The 17,155-nt window shown below is 38.9% G+C and overlaps 2 protein-coding genes across 4 annotated transcripts in view; both read right to left on the minus strand.

Moving 5' to 3' along the window:
• Nucleotides 1-11,430, minus strand: part of gng12b (guanine nucleotide binding protein (G protein), gamma 12b) — a 33,385-nt gene extending 21,955 nt beyond the window's left edge. Inside the window, exons 1-2 of one of the 3 annotated variants that reach the window (XM_044128548.1) lie at nt 11,270-11,430; nt 2,924-2,988 (exon numbers count right to left, since the gene is read on the minus strand). The gene's annotated coding sequence lies outside the window, so the exon portion shown is untranslated. Of the gene's footprint in view, nt 1-2,923; nt 2,989-3,901; nt 3,965-11,269 lie in introns of those variants that run through there. The other 2 variants (XM_044128551.1, XM_044128550.1) reach the window with 2 other exon arrangements.
• Nucleotides 11,431-12,052: 622 nt separating this feature from the next.
• On the minus strand, nt 12,053-16,280 carry dr1 (down-regulator of transcription 1). The gene is made up of 3 exons (XM_044128552.1): nt 15,417-16,280; nt 15,128-15,291; nt 12,053-13,203 (listed from the first exon to the last, which is right to left on the minus strand). The coding sequence occupies exons 1-3, from the start codon at nt 15,634-15,636 to the stop codon at nt 13,057-13,059; spliced, it is 531 nt and encodes a 176-aa protein (XP_043984487.1). The 5' UTR covers nt 15,637-16,280; the 3' UTR covers nt 12,053-13,056.
• Nucleotides 16,281-17,155: the final 875 nt, after the last annotated feature.

Genomic DNA, 17,155 nt, shown 5'->3' on the forward strand with positions numbered 1-17,155 from the left:
ATCCCCTTCAGCAGCTGTCAGAAATTCAGAAGTTATGGTCAAATTAATGATTTCCCTCAGAGGACGACTGACCGGCAGGCCGGCCAGCAGCTTTCTGTTTCTGCCAGGTTTGCACAATAAATAGCAGCCCAGCAACCAGCTAGCAACACACCTGGACAAAAGCAAAAAAAAAAGGGCCTTTGTTCAACACCTGCACCAGTGTCACTAATTTACTCTCAGCCAGTTAAATGCTGGGTGCTTACAGTAAAACACGTCTTTGTTGCTGGTTTGCTCATGGTATTTATTTAGCTCTTTTGAGATACATTTGAGTCCTGACCTTTCGGCGCTATCAGGATGTGAAAACGTGTCAGTCGCTAGAATAACTCTAAGGTCACTCCAACGCCACAAATAAGAACTATTTGCACTTGAAAACATCGACAGCACTAGAAAATAACTGAACATGTACATCCAGATACCGGTGACCAGGTGACTCCCAAACTAAGAATGTCTAAAAGGCGTTCACAACAGTTTAGAATAATACTGACCCTCAAAGTGAGGCCCAGTTACAAACTAATAGACTGACCAATACTGACACCATGTGGTGACTTTTTAAAATGACCTATGAGTTTATAACAGTAGTTGTTTTTTTTTCTTCATTTTTCTCTAACTTTAGAGGCAGGGGTGCCCAAAGTGGAGCCCGGGGGCCATTTGCAGCCCCTGGACTGATTTTGTGTGGCATCTGAAATTCAAGAATGATGCAAACTTATCCCTCCTCATGATAAGGGGTTGGTGCAAATGGAGACTTTTTTATTTTTAATTAAGGCAAAATTATTCTTAAAGTATTTAAATTGGAAAATGTTAGGTACAAAACAAAGTCTTTGTCTATTGATAACTATACCTCTTGCATACTCTATAATTTATAGTAGATAAAACCACATCTAACCAATGACTTTTACTCTGCAGAGAATAAAGTAAATTTTTCAAAAGAATTTGCCAATCCAACGCTTTTATCTTAATGAGAAACTTTTTCAGTTACATGCAAAAGCTAGAAAGGACTTTACACTTTACATCAATCTGTAGGTGATCAGACATTAAGTGTAAGGCACCATTTGACAGAGGAAGAGCTGTGATTGGACTAATAACTACTGTACCCAACAGGCTTTGGTTCCACAATGAGCTACACACAATCAGGGAGAATGAAGGAATCCAGGAAGGAAGATAAGGCCATTCACCAATCTTTGAAAAGCCTGACCTGCCGATTCTGAGTTTTGTGGATACTGATTTACATTTGAAAACTCATTATGTTTGCAAAAGTTGGGTGACTATAATTAATCATGTGTAAGACCTTCTAAAATCAAGGAAATCTGTGCTAATTTATTGGTGCCCTCCTCGTTTTTACTATGCAGATGATATCTTGGTTGTCGTATCAAACCCTGACACATCCCTGCCTCACTCGATGGATACTATTGAGTCACATTTTAAAAGTATCAGGCTGCAGGCGCCTAAAGACATAAACTTAACCAAAATTTGGAGGAAATCGCTAAAGCCTTACAAAAAATGTTTATAAAAGTGCGACAAAATACAATTTACTCTATTAGGGGAGATTAATATTATTAAAATGATAGTGGCACCTAAATATAACTATTTGTTGATCATTCTACCAATTATAATCACCCCCACAATCTTTAAACAACATTTTATATAACTGTTTTTTGGCAAAGGGGAAAAAAGCAAAACTCAAACTGAGTAAACTTTGGTCCACTAAGACAAAATGAGGACTCAGCTCATCAGATCAGAGGTGGTGTTGATTATCTTCTGCAATCACTAAGCTGGCTAAATAGTGGAAACAATCAGTCTGACTATTTTTTTATGTCGAATGGTTCAAACACAGTGAATGCTTAGTTCATTTCTGCATTTTTTTTGCCCTGCGGCTATTTTGATTTGACAATTTCAGCGGTCACTCAGCTGAAGGCTTGGTATGGCTATTAAAGTTAATCAATGCTAACTAGCAGTGATCGTCTCATTGTTTTGGCGTCGGCCTCTTTTACTCACAGCAAAATTTGGTGTTTCAGTTCAGCAGCACATCTTAAGTTATGAGACAACACCGTAGATCATTAGAGAATTAAAGATGGCTGACAATTTATTTTTTAGGTTATTCTTATTTTTTGCTTATCAGAGATTGGGTTACCAAGGTAATACGTCCAAGAGGGAAATCTGGACATCCCCCTCCCCCAGTTTCAAACTCCAGCTCATTCTTGGAGATCTCACAGTACTCCAGAACTTGCAGGGATGTATACAAATGTTGAGATCTGTCCTGGAGTTCCCTGCTACCCCAAAACCTCCAAAGGGAAGTTCCCTGATCAGAAACACCAACCAACCACATCAAAGGACTCCAAACTCCCAACTCTAATAAATAATAACTTGCCTTCTCTTGCTGAAAACTGCACCTGGAACATCTCTAGCAATGTAGCCAAAGCATTGCTAAACTTTAGTGAAAGCGTACAACCATTCAGGCTTTGAGAGCAGGTAGAGAGAAGAGCAATTACTCTCTTTCAAAGAGTTAATTGTATTTTATCTAAAGTACAGAATTAGAGAATATCCTCCAAATTTTTGGCTACGTTGGATTCCCAAATACTTCATGTCTTTAGGTAACTAACCAAAATTTCATGACTCACTGATGTCACTGGCATGGCTTCAGATTTGTTCCAGCTGATTCTGTAACCTGAGACTTTTAAAATAGAACTGTAACCTTCACCGCGCTCTCAAGAGGGCAGCAGATTACAGACGGTCTTCAAAGTCTGACCTGGCATATGAAGTACTGGTGGGGACTGGGCCTGCTTAATTATAGATAAAGTGTGTTTGCAACCGGAGCAGCCTCACAAATATACAAAAAGCCCAGGATGCCTGGCTTCCACAGAGCCTGCAGGCAAAGACACTGACTCACCTTTAAGGAAGCAGTTTGGATGGAGCATCTAGCAAAAATGTTTTGAGCGTTTGGTCAGCAAACATCTGGGAAAAAAACAAAAAAACAAAAAATAAAAACAAAGAAAAGGTTAACAACCTCATCCTGCTAGGTAAATTATGAGACAAGAGAAGCAGAGAACAGAAGCAAACAGTCCAGCAGAGGGTAAACAAGGCTGTTAGCACATGAGGTGACACTATTTACTTCATCGCCATCTGTCAACCACTGAAAACTGCAGTGGGTGGGAAAAAAATCTGCTCTGTGCTCCACTTGCTTCTATTTCTCCATTCCAGCCGAACCAGTTAGATGACCAGTCAGTCCTGTGGTCAGACAACTGTCTGTGTGCTGAGTGGAGGCAGCTAACATGTGAACTAAAAGGTCAGACCCTAACCCTAAAATTTAACTGACACAATTATTAAAAAAAAACTTCTAACATATATTCCTATATCTAAACCTTTAATATGAAATAAAAAGGGTATATAAATTTAATTAAAAAAAACTTTCTAATGACCCTATTATTTTTTCTTCCTCTGCATAAGATTAGCTTTAAAGAAACAACCCTAAGCAACAGAGTTTATCACAGGATCAGATTCTTTCTCAGCTTCTCACACTACGTCACATTATTAGACCCAAGCAATGTTTACAAAGCTTCCCGCAGGTAAACAACAAGGAACAATTGCAAAATGTAATTTGTAATAAATTTAATCAAAGTCGCTTACCACAGAATTAATTTATTTTGTCTTTAAATTTTTTTGAGGGGATTTATTGTTATTTAATGCACATGTACAGCAGCAGAACGTTACTCCATGCATATTTAAAGCTTTAAGTTGCCATTCACATGCCATGTGCCTTCTATATAATCACAAAGAACACATAGAACATTTAGAATTGTGTCAAAGGTTTACGCTGTTTTGTCCTTGCTAAGCGACAGCTCCTTTCCTCCTCTGGTTTAATATTTACCTCAGTAACAACAGAAGGGGCCGTGAGAGTTGAGCGTTTATGGCCGTGTGCAGCGCAGTTAACGCCACACTGCCAACATTTATCTCCAGCTAACACTCTCTGGGGAAATCCAGATAACACCATTTCAGTTTCTGTACATACAACAAACATATTTTTCACATCTCAACACCCTTTACAAGACACTTTCAACTCATATTCACATAGTTTGATTCAAGTTCAGTCGCTGTCACACAATGTTTTCAAATTCACTTAAGAATAGCAACTGGAAGGAAGAAGTCCATCAAAGAAATAATGGCAGCAATTATTTGTCCTGAGCAAGCATGGGGGCACAGTGGAAAGGAACAACTTCAGTCGTTCAGTCTGTTTCAGGAGAGAAACAGATTGACAAGTAATACAAACTCTGGGAAAAAAAGGAGAGTTATAAACACAGTAGCAGTAGTAGGTTCATCAATAACAGCAGAAGTGATGCAACATGCTGAGATCTGGATGAACTGGACGTCACAATATGTGGGAATAAAGCAGGTGGTACAGGTCTGATGGTTATAGATGTTGACAGTTACAATTAAAGCAGCAACGGTTTAAGACTCCAAAGCAGCCTGCATAAGCAGAAGAGGAATGTTGATGTCACACAGCAGCGTTATGGTTACAGAGGTAAAAATAGACACCGCCGTCTAAGGAATGATTTAAAAGCTAACAAGAGCCGACAGCATCGTCCCAATATTAAGTTGAAGGAAGCTAAAAAAAAAAAATAATAAATAATAATAATAATAATAATAATAATAATAATAATAATAATAATAATAATAATAATAATAATAATAATAATAATAATAATAAAAATACAAGTCATAATTTCTGCGGAGCATTAACTGCAATGTCTGTAGAGAAGTCCATTTGGACACACAGCTGGAAGCAGGAGTGGTGGGGTTGCGATGTCTTATTATAACAGTTATTATTTTCAGCTGCTTTTTCTGACCAGATTTACTGCATCTGGCTTCTGTTGGTGCAGAAATGTGACACGTCTCATATTAATGACATAAAAGTCAGATTAAATGCAACATTCAGACTGCAGGCACTTTGAAAACTATCAGATGTGTATCCAGTTTAGTGCAACATATGGAAGTCATACAGGGCTGATTTTCTTTCTGGGCGTGTGGAGAGGTTAAAATTTAAATTGGGCCGTTCAGACTTAATTGAAAAATAGGATGGGGCAAAAAAATTGCATTGGGGATACATTTGCCTTTGTGACTCTGAACCAAGCACAACTAAACTGTTTAAACACAAGCCGTTAAAATAGACTACTCCTGTTCCTCTGCATGAAATAACATTAAATCTGCCATTTTTGTTTTTTTCAAGCTGACAAAACACACTTAGCTTAATAACAACCCACAGAGCAGCTAAACGGAAGATCTCTGAACCATGGAATATGTCAAAGAAAGGACTTGTGAAGATAATTCAATTTACAGTAACAGCTTTACCAAGAGATGTTCCACAGAGGCACACGGCTATAAATATCCTGCAGATTCTACTGTATGTGACAACTCCCACAATGCCACAGACAGATCATGAGTCAAACAGTGACCCAGCTACAGTCACAAACTAGCTGCTGGGAAGAAAACCTAAAACTATCAGCATCTGACACTAAAAATTAAACAGTACCTAAAAGGTAATACCCAATTTGTCCCACATTCATTGCGAATGTAAATTATTTGTCATGATATAGATTTTTTTTTTTTTTATGAAAGCAGAAGTAAGGTGAAATGATGGGCGGAGCCTCATCAGACCAATAAGGTGTCACTTCTGTTCTTGTTGGGCTTTTGGAGTTTGCAGTTTAAGTTTTACTGAATTACATATTCCCATTTCTCAACAGTGGTGCCTGTAAGGCATGAGAAAACGGGAGTGTGTGGGAGACTGTGAACCAAGTAACAAACATTAAGATACCTACTTTCATCTATGGTCCTTCTATGACACCATGGCAACACTCATGTAAGAGTGAAAGCATTTTTTAATCATCATCATCAAAAAAACAAAACAAAACAAAAAAATCTTAAGTATGAGAGAAATGAGGCACCCAGCTGCTACTTCTGCATGTGCACTCAGAGCTCCTTCAGGACACACCATGCAGGGTTTGGCTATTGAGAGCCTGTGAATGTGACAATCATCCTTTGAATTTAGAGGGATTTCAAACCTATTTTAGAGTATAAATACTGTACAAAAAAAAATCGTAATCATAAGTTGTGGCTCGTCCTCGTCTCTTCTGCTGTGTTTCCAAAGTGAATCGCCTGAAGACGTGTGACTGCATGCTTCACTGACGTTTGTTTTAAAGCCTGTTAGTTACATCACATTCTTTAATCCATAAGGTATAATCACAGTAACAAAATCATTGGCTATAGTTGCATTGCTGATAAATACGTTTAAATACGTTTGTTGTGTAGAAGTCTCTAGGAGTGTGGAAAAGATGACTTTAGTCTCTTCCGTTGCCTTGTAAATGTTTACATTCTGATTGGGACACATTTTTCCATCTGTTCAGTTTTCTTTATTCTCTTTAACGCTTTTTGAACTATAATGTCACTAAACAAAGGCGATAGCATTCAGCTAACCAATTTTCCGATTCCACTCGTGTTATTTATCACAGTAGGTTTGTAGTCCAAGTTCAAGGATGTGAAGGCTACAAGTGGATAAGTTAAAGTCCTCGGCTGTTGGATGTATTAACCCACATAGTTCATTACAAAGTTCTCCAGAATCAGAACCTCTTTGAAGTGCCTGGATAAATGTTATTTCCAGTCCACTTTGTTTCTTTAAAGCACTTTAAAGATGAATGCTTCAGCGACCTCCACCAGCATCAAGAGGGATTTGCCAGAAGACTTTGTCTGACTGAGGCGTCAGCTCCTTCCAAGGAAACGATGGACAGAGCAAAGCGGCAAGCTGCTAATAACGCTGCCAAAATGACAACAAACTTTATTTTAGACATAAATGTGCTGACATGACGTCTTGACTATTGTTTTGCTAGATCCCTTCTGCTAATGTTAGCGCTGTGCGCTAGCTATTAGCTCCTGGAGGACGTAACCATACAATGTATTTTGAATAGTAATGTTACATAAAAATTTTGCTTTGTTTTTGCTGGCTTTTTGCTGGGGAGGGCACATGATCCAAATGCACTCGGTGACATTCTTAGCTTTAGCGTGAGCTAACTCGTCAACTGTGCTGAGGCCTTGTTTACAACATGTCTTCATTCATATTATATATAATATTATTGGTTTAAATGTGAAAAGGCAGGATTTAACAGCGTGATATGTTCACTTTAAAATGCATATCAAGTACAAAGAAAGTTTTCAGTGGCTTTCCTTATAGCTGTTAAATTGTAATCACTGAAAAGAACTGGGATCAAAGGCAGCATCTGCCTGATTTCACAGCTTTTTGAAACGCATTCTGGATTCTGTTTACTATTTTGTAAAATATGAAGCTTCAGGAATAAAGCATTGCAGTTGGCAACACAGATAAAATTAAATGGTTTAAATGTGAAATAGGCAGGATATAAAACGTGATATGTTCCTAGTTTTAAAATGCATATCAAGTACAAAGCCATTCATTTTCAGTGAACAGCCTGGATTAGCTGTTAGAATTGTACACACACAAATAATTGCTGGAGTAAAAAAGAACTTTCTGGAATATGAATTTTCAATGGAAAAACATTCTGGAATGAAAAAGATGAAACACACAAAAACCCTTTTGAATTACTTCATCAAGGCTGGAAAGGCTTTTGTTTAAGACAGTAGTGTCCAAACCAAGAGTGTTAAAATTGTCCAATCTCCTGGGACCTGGAACAACTGTTTTTGTCAAATAAAAATTTACAAATAACTACGTTGTGCCTTTTTCAATTTTAAGATTTTATTTTACAAAAAACTAAGCACACAGGATTTTGTTAAGAATTTTCTTTTGAAATAGCTCTTTAAATCAATGTAGATCCCAAACATAAAAAAGGTCTGATGTGACTGTGCTATTATAACACACATATACAGTCTCTAGAAAATGTTAAAAGTTCCTTTTTGGAACAGATTATTTTTATTTTAGCCTCAAGCTGAAGGGTTTTGTGGCACAAGCCTGAGTAAAGGTTGTTGGATGTTTGTGGTTCCTATTATTATAAATTTCACATAAATGCAATAAATGAGAAAAAAATTGAGTTGTAAATAATATTATTTTATTTTAATGTTGATTTGCTCCAATCTAAAATTGCAATCAGAAGGCCACAGAAAATCATTCAGTGGGCCACAAATGGACCCTAAGCCACACTTTAGACACCACTGATTTAAGAAGACCTTACACTTGGAGAAAACGTCAGTTCTGGATTTTAAAAAAATACTTAATAATTAAAATTGATATGTTTTACTTGGCTGAAATTTAATTTAAAAAAATAGATTGCCACCATAGTTGCATGGTACACAACAGAGTTTGAGTTGAAATATTAAAGGATCAGCGAAGGAAAGAGAACAGAGCCCACTGTGAACGCTCCCCTCACCGGTTGCTAAGCAGTTAATGTGTTCTGGACTCACCAGCCTTCTCACACATCACACATTCTCTTCACAGAGAGGTTGCAACACCTTCATCCCTGCCACATGAGTGATTGAGGAGAGTCACATGTGCATCAAGGCTAGGGGAGGGGAGAGGTTTCTTTGTTGTTGGGTTTTTTGATAATACTCTGGACCTGCAGAGGTGGAGAGGCTGACTAGAAACATTCTCTGAAGGTCTTTGTGACCCGAGCAGTGACGCAAGGAGAAGCTCCCCAGAGGCCGAGCAAGGAATTTGAGTCGAGGGACAGACAGAAGGAGGGGGCCTGGTGGGTGAGTTAAACCACGCTAAGGTCTGCACCAGTGGTAACCAAGGCAACATGGACGAATCCACTTCAACACCAACAGGCCAGTCGAGCGAAGTCGCACCAGACTGCCAGAGAACAGATCCCTGGTGAAAAACATCAGACCCAAACTTAAGAGAGTTCTCAGTCACACACACACACACACACACACACATCTGTTCGTTTACAGAAAACACACCCACCGAGTAATCCTGCTGACCAACAGCCCCTCCCACATAACTCGGTCTCAGTGTGTCACGCTCTAAACAACCCTCCCTTTTGTTGTTTGCAGTAAACATCAGAGCTGCTTGTTGGGGGGAAAACAGGATCACACTCTGACACGATGCTGTGGGAACGGCTGCTCTCCGCTCTGTGAGCCCATCCTGGACATTCTGCTGGGAAACAAACTGATAACATAATACCTGTGGAGTCTGGCAGTCAACAACCAGGCCTACGCGCTGCACAGTTTGCTCATGATGACCGCACATTCTTGAGTCGTGTTTGTGTTGCTAGGATGGCAGTCAGGGTTCTGCGATATGGACTTGAAGTTTTATCACGATATTTTGGGGTAAAAACAATAAAAATGATGATAAAACGTAATGTTTCCATTGTTCGCTGTGTGTTTCTGACTTTGCATTTTTATGTTTTTACAATGTAAAGAACTTTGAACTGCCTTGTTGTTTGCTACACAAATTGATTAACTAATTGTGTGATTTGTATCCCTAAATTGAACAACAGTAGCTGTTCTGAATCATATTTTCAAATGTATTGATATTTGATACTCTCATTGAATAAACAGTGGCAAAATTAGGAAAACTAATAATCCCGACAATATGGAGGGGTTATTTGATTTTTGGACGATTTTAAACATTCATTGGAATTTAGAGTAAAGATGATAAGTTAAAAATTGTTCTCATGATGAGAAATTTATCACGATAAATGATCAACGATACGGTAACTCCCCAAACCTAGATGGCAGCACTCCTCCATTCACTCCTCCCTGTGTAGAATAATAAAATTAGGACTATAATACATTTGGACAAATCAAGTAATAGCTGTTGCAGTTTTTCTCAATCGCTTTGGGACATTTCTCAAATCACACTCAACATTTGCATTTCTCAAAGCAATTCGTACAAAGAGCAAAACAGCACAGTTTACCTGCAAAAAGCCAGGCTCTTTCGCAAAATCCTTAGTTCATCTTGCAAAAGTAAATATTTCAAAAGTCAACGTTTCATTTTTTACGGACAATACAGTCGAACTGATTAGTCATGTTGTCAATACATCAGTGCACTTTGAAGGTGTGTTCTGATGTAAACTATGGATGGAGTTTTGGTGGATGACAAGTGTTGTGAATTGTAATTATGGGAGTTCAATGGCAAGAGACTGGAGATTCACAATTTTACTGAATATTGTTGACAGTGTATGTCATTGTGATTCAGAAAGGAAAAGATAGAACTGCAGAGCACAAACTAAGAAACAGTAGAAAGGGGAACATAAGACCTCCCCGCGGAAGAACGCTCCGCATGCAGCCTTCCAAAGCAAAACTAGAACAACATCCCAAAAAGTCGGACCAAGGGGTCAAACTGGGGGCTTTGGAAGTAGCATTTACCGTGAAATTGTGATATGTGAATAAACCGATTTGAACTGATTTATGGAACACTTGCAATCACTTTTATCATCCTCTAAATGTTTCACTTTACTTTTATTTTTATGTCCAAATGTTTCAGGGATAAGGATGCTTCTTTTGCCATATCTTGTTTATAGAGAAAGGCCATTCTAATGTGATTTTTTTCCACTCTGATCAATTCACTAAATCTGTTTAGAAGAAGAGAGGTGACACAAAACATGGTACAAAATCCTCCCATCAGCTGAACTTTATAACCCTGGATGAGCCTGCATGCATTTAATGGTATTTGCTTTGTGAATCTGGTGCAAAAACAAAGAAAGCAGCTTCAGTTGCAAAAAGAAGAAAAAAAAGAGGTTCACTACAGGACTGTCTTCAATACGGTTATTAAGATGTCATGTTTCCTGAAGTTTTTAGATTTGTCTTGTCATTTGAGCACTTTGTAGAGCCAGTGATAGAGTCCAAAGTGAATGTCACTCTGAGAAGTGAAGGCAAAACAATCAGGAGGAAGAATGGGTCAATATTTCAGAGACTTTGCACCAAGATACTCTAAACTGAACAACAGTCGCCGTACAACATTTATTTTTAAATATCTTATTGGTATTTGGAGCAACAGCACAAAACGCGTCTCTTTGGCTCCAACCTTCCAGTTATTACATAGCTTTTGTAAATATGCTTCAGGTTTGATACCGTTGGCCACCCTAAAGAGTTGTAAAGCTACTGACTTCTCATCAAACACATCTACATAATATTTCAATGGTTCCCTTGTTAATCAATAGAAAACCCCCCTTTTACTCCCAAGGCACCGTTCTGCCTCTTATTAACAGAATGTCTGCCTGCGCTGGGTTAGGAAACAAAACAAAACATTATTATTCTTTGTGCTGCTGATACTCACCTGTGGTCTGTTTTGATGCGAAATGTAGGGATTTTTAAATTCCAACCATGAAATATTCCAAGGTGGTCTCCTTCCCGTCGGCCTGAAAACTTTCCCTGTGATTAAAACACATTCAGTTGTGTCGGAGAGAAGCAGACGGACGGTGGGCGCAGGCGGGTTTTCAGCCGCTGGCCGCTGCTGCTGAGCTGTGGGCTGGGCTGCACGCTGTCCGGAGCGTACAACACTGCCCCCTGCTGGTAGCTCCGTCCGATTGAGAAGGAACCGAACAGGATCAAAGCGTCTAATCCATAAAACCTTATAAAGTGGAAGTAGGCCATTTATCAATGGGATGTAGACAGTGTCTTCATTGTTAGACATTTAAGGGCGATTATGGGCATTTTCTCTTAATTGTTCTTATGAAATATAATGACAGACAACATTTAATTACATAGATTACCCAGGATTTTTTACGGTTCCCCTGGTTTTACCTCCACACATTGTAACATGAACTCTGAAGTAATGCATCACCATTTTTTATGCATTTCATGAAACATATTACTGTATGTATACTGATTCTGCACAGATGTTTTTCAACTCTTATTTCTGGTAATTATGGTTTTCGGCTAACAGCTAACATTAATCACTCACTCATTCAAGATTAGAATATTGATCAGATCAATGAAAGTTTTATCACAGAAATGAATCTTCAAGGAAAGATATGTAATATATACATTGTCTCCCATTATTTGGTTCTCGAATCAGATTCACCACATCGTTCATTAAAGGAAAGAGAGAACAGCAGTGTGTAAAAAAATGATGCCTTTATTGCTGAAAGAATACAACTTTGTAATAAACTCAAGTGAATGTGTATCACAACATTGTTTTCTCATCTTTACGGTTAGAATTGACCAAAGTCACAATGCTAGATACTGCACTCAAAGAGAAGTAACAAAATTCAGCCTGGATATGAAAGCATTTTACAAAGTTAGACGTTAATATTCCTCAACATCGTTTACACTGATCTGGAGTCAGCAAAGGGAATCCCAGCGCACCTACATCTTTAAAAACAAACTCTGGGTTTCTTAGACTTTGGTTCTAGGAGACAAAAATATTCTCTCTCAAAGGTATAGCTAATTAGCAATACTGTGGTGGTTCAAGGAAGAACAAAAATGACACAAAATAGTCAAGAGAAAAACGGAGCTAAAAATTAAACAAAATTTCCATTTATTTCTTTACATAACAGAATAAATTTATATTCACAACCCCTCAAACAATCCACTGTTGAACAAATATTCCAAAGAGGGAGAAAAAAAATTTTATGGTTGGAAAAAAGTGACCATCAAATATTTAATAGAGGAAGAAGATGCTGGAATCATTCACAGGTAGTTTACCTAAACCACCAAATGTCACTGAGTCACAAGACACATGGTGCAGCACCAGAGGGCACCAAACTAACCACGGAGAGACCCTCAGCAGAGTGTGTATTCAGTGTGTTCAGAACACATCCACAAACCTACAAAACAAAAAATTAAAGGTTGTTTAAACAGAAGCAACTAAAACCGGGAGGGGTGGGTTTAAAGTCATTTTCATAAACATTAATAGTTCTTTCTATAGGTTTTTAGGTACTGGTGTCTGGAGAGAGGGTCTGTCTTTAAATCCCCTCTTTCATCTGTTCCTGTTCAATCCCAATGTGAGTTTTCCAGTGCTCAAAGAAGTCCTGCGTCTCCGTCAACGACCGCTCTGGAGCTGTGTGTGTCCTCCCCGCCGTCCCGGGACAGAACCTGGACAGGTCGAAAAGTAACCTGGGATCACATGTCGTCCTCATCATCTTCATCCTGGGACGAGCTGGCCTGCTGCGCCACGCTAGCAGACGCCGCGGCCATCTGCGCCTGCTGAGCAGCCTGCTGCATCTGCAGCCACTCCTGCTGGGCCAGCTCAGCCTGCTGCTGCCGAGCCTGCAGGGGGCGACACAGGGACAGAGTTCATCTGAAGGCAGAAAAACCACTTGATAATTTAGATCAAAAATGAATTTATCCCAAAGTGGAAATGAAATGTTGTCATAACTCATATCATCCAAGCTTCTTCAAAACGTGGTTGTGGATGTCGATGGTGTGAGCAGGAAGGATCGCCAGTAGCAGTCAGTCTCACAACGAATCCGAAGAGGCCTCCGACTGAAGACTGTTGCTGTATTTCTCATGACTGTCATGACTTGCTAACCGATCCATTTCTGAGTGATATTATACAGTAGGGCTGTTGTAGACAATTATTTTGGTAATATATTGATTATTCTTATTAGTAACTGAATAGCTACATAAGCTAATAAAAGAAATATATGAAAGAGAAAATGCTTGTAAACGCGCTCAATAGTAAAAGTTTATTGAAGGCTCGAGGAAGAAAATTGACCTTGTGAAATTTAAATAATCGACTTCCTCAAATCATTCCATGACTTTTACAGCCTGATTCTATTGCAACATATCCAGAATATTCCTTGTTCAGCAGATCAAATTTGGATTTTTTTTTCTGTTCATTTTGATGAGAAAAATGTGTTTTAACACACAAAAATTTGGAAATTCTGCCTTTTTTGCCATGTCAAAAGAAACAGCAACAAAACGTGCTCAGTGAAGATTAGAGGTGTGCTTTGTTGCATGTAAGCAGGCAACTTTGTAATTTCTTCAATTTCTTTAGGAATCAAAATCTCAAATAACCTGCATCACACTTTTTCTTTAAGGTCTTTCAGTCCTTTAAGGACAAAACAAAACATCCGACTTGGTCAAAACTGAAAGTGGTAGGAGAGACCGTAAGAAAACCAGAAAGACACTGCAGAGTACTGCCTTCCTTTAGCTCTGCTTTCAGGAACTCAAAGACCTTAAAGCAGATCTTTACGCTCAAATATGAATTTTTGCATGGATGTTCATACAAACAATTAAATATGACCGAAATCACACCCCAGTGTGAACAGTTTACAAGACCAGAGCGAGCTGCATGCAGAAAAGAAGAAACGTAGCCGTCACACAGCAGTGCTGTTTTTAATGGAAGCAAAAATGGATGCCACCATCTATGGATGAATTTTAAAGCTATTCTGCAACAGGAGCTAACAATATCATCAAAAATTGTAACATGGAGGTAGCTGATGAAAAGAAAGCACAGCTAATAGCGACGGCCTTAACTGCAGCTTCAGTAGAGAAATCTGTTTGGGTGTGTGGTCAGAAATAAGATTGGTGGGATTCAGATGTGATGCACTTCACTGACAGACCACTTTTGTAATTTCAGAACTATAATTTTGAGCCACTGATTCAACATCCGGGTTTACGGCAGGTGGTTTCTTCTGGTGCAGACGTATGAAGACGCGTCTCATGTAAATGATGTAAGAACCTGATTAAAAGCGCCATGACCTCTCAGACTATGACAACCATCAGATACGTATCCCAATTAATACCACACAGGGAAGTGGCACAAAGGATTTTTTTTAAAGGTGAAAAGATTAGAATTGGCCCGTTCAGACTGCTGTGAGAAAGCTGGATACATGATACAAATTATAAAAATTAGTTTTTTAAAAGTATGATTCATGCCGCATTCGCCTGCTGTGTGAATAAGTATGTTTCTGAGCAAATCTGACTCCACTTATGTCTGTCTTTTGGAGCGCGTGTGTTTCTATCAGAACATGGATGTGTGAGAGATTAACAAAAGGGAAACAGGAAATATCTCCAAAATAAAAAAGGCTGTCAAATATCTACATGCTCTAAGAATAACATCACTTTCTGACTGTGATGCGAACTGAGGTAGACTTCTCCACCCTGGCTCATTGTTAAACAGGGCGATCAAACTGCTTTCAACAGGAACTTACGCAAATAACGCAAATTTTTTGTTTGTTTTTTTTACCTTTGCAAATAACTCCTGCTGCTGCCTAAGCAGCTCTTCCTCGGGGATGCCCAGGTTCTCCAATCGGGAGCTAGCCTTCCTCCTCTTCAGAGCCACAGTTTTGCACTCCTGCAGAACGTCTTTCACCTCCGTTATGTACGATGCGAAACCGAGGCTCTCTAGCGCTGCGGTGCGAAAACGAGAGGAGAAAGTGCAGCGATTACTTTCAGTGGTTTCAACCCCGAACAGAGGGCTCCACGCCCCCTCACAGACGATCATCCCTAATGCGTGAATCTAGGAGAGCTCTCACCGTTGATGACATGTTCTGGAGAGATGGTCTTCTTGTCTGACTTGTTGCATATTTCGTTGGCTTCGGAGGAGATGAGATGGATGAACTCCGTGCAGCAGTTCACCACCAGCTCGCGAGCGTCGTTGGCCACTCTTACGTTAGGAAGAGTCTCTTTTATCATCTTGTTGATTGCCGCTCTGGGGATTGTGAGGTCGTCGTCGTTGCCAGAGGAGGAAGCCATCGTGGCCCAGATATGTGTTTTCCTCCCAAATATGAAATATAAAAATATCAAAAATAAACGCCCCTTCTTGACAGCGCGGGCTAGAGTTTGCCCAACTAATTTCCCTCTTGAGTCAAATGAAGCCGAGCAGGTTGACTGAACGTCAGTAAGAACACAAACGTCATGAAGAGGCGAGACGTTTCCTCTAAGTTAGCTATCCAAACACACGACCCCCGCCCGGTTTGTGCGCTTTAAAACAGTGGACCTTCTCTGTTAATTTGCATGAAATAAAACAAGGGACTATTAAGTGACACCCCCCGACAAACACAACGAAACGACAGCACTACAGGAAAAAGCTTAACTAGCCAGCTACTAGGCTAGCTAGCAGCGGTGGTCCCAGCGCGGAACAGAAATGAAAGCGGCACAGAGCATGGCTAAAGCTAGGCTAACAATGAGCTCCGAGCGGAGGCAGCTTTGTAAGCAGCCCTTACGAGAATGACGGCAGGAACAAATTCCTCACAGCACAGCAAGTTGCTTTGCATCATCAAAATAACCGAGCAATATAAATAGGATTGAAGGTTCTAAACATTTATTTAGGATAGTGTATTCTGGGTAACATTAGCCTAATTTTGTCCGGATATAACGTCAAATACAGTACCGGAAGTACAGCATTCCTGTCATGGCAATTTGACGTAGGACAGCTATTGCATACTGCCACCTTCTGGGCAAATGGAAGATAGCATTATTCTTTTTTATTTATTACTTTTATTTACTACTTTATTGCATAATAGAGAAGCTCTAATATAACATGAAAGAAAATCATTTAAATATTATGTCTGACGGCTATGCATGCAGTGACATTTTGCAAAGGAAGTTCAATATAAATACCTTTCTTGTGCGTTTTGTGACTCAAATATGACACATTTTTTATAAATGTCATGAATGGTTGTTTTTTTTTTCTTTTGGAAGGATTTCCAAGACTGGGTGTAATAAAATATGACTATATTTAAGTTTAATCGACTGAAACAAGGTGTTAAATTAATTAAATTTCCGTTGTGCTTTCTTGTACAATGTCCATAACGAAATTGTAATTGTAAACCTGAGTTGTTGTGAAATATAATGTGTTTCGTATATAAATTAACAATAATCAGGTTTTAACGCAGAATTTAAGCGACACTTGAACATATAGAAGTAAAGTTGATAGTTTTGTTTAAACATGAAATTTACTCTCAGGAAACTGCTTTTCAAAATATACATGATCTTGGTTGAGAAAATTTAGGTGCAGTTACGCTAGGTGGACAGAGGGTGGCAGTGAATGCGAAGAAACGCCATAATCTACTAGTGTGTTTGGTGTGCAAAGTACACAATCTACACAAATTATCTCTGTAAATTAGAATTTCATCAAGAAGTGCATTTATTTCAGTAATTCATTGAAAAACGGAAACTTCTGTATTTTAGATCCAATACAATGCTTGTTTCTGTTCTGATGTCTAAATATTCTGATATTTAATGACCTACAAAATAATTGAGAAGACAAACA

The sequence above is a fragment of the Gambusia affinis genome, linkage group LG10, assembly GCF_019740435.1.
Source record: "Gambusia affinis linkage group LG10, SWU_Gaff_1.0, whole genome shotgun sequence".
NCBI lineage: Eukaryota > Metazoa > Chordata > Actinopteri > Cyprinodontiformes > Poeciliidae > Gambusia > Gambusia affinis.

Coding starts and splice junctions, on each gene's coding strand:
- dr1 (XM_044128552.1), bottom strand. CDS start 15,636: ATGGCTTCCTCCTCTGGCAACGACGACGACCTCACAATCCCCAGAGCG. Junction 15,292..15,416: donor TCCAGAACATGTCATCAACG/GTGAGAGCTCTC, acceptor TTCGCACCGCAG/CGCTAGAGAGCCTCGGTTTC. Junction 13,204..15,127: donor AGCAGGAGTTATTTGCAAAG/GTAAAAAAAACA, acceptor CGCCCCCTGCAG/GCTCGGCAGCAGCAGGCTGA.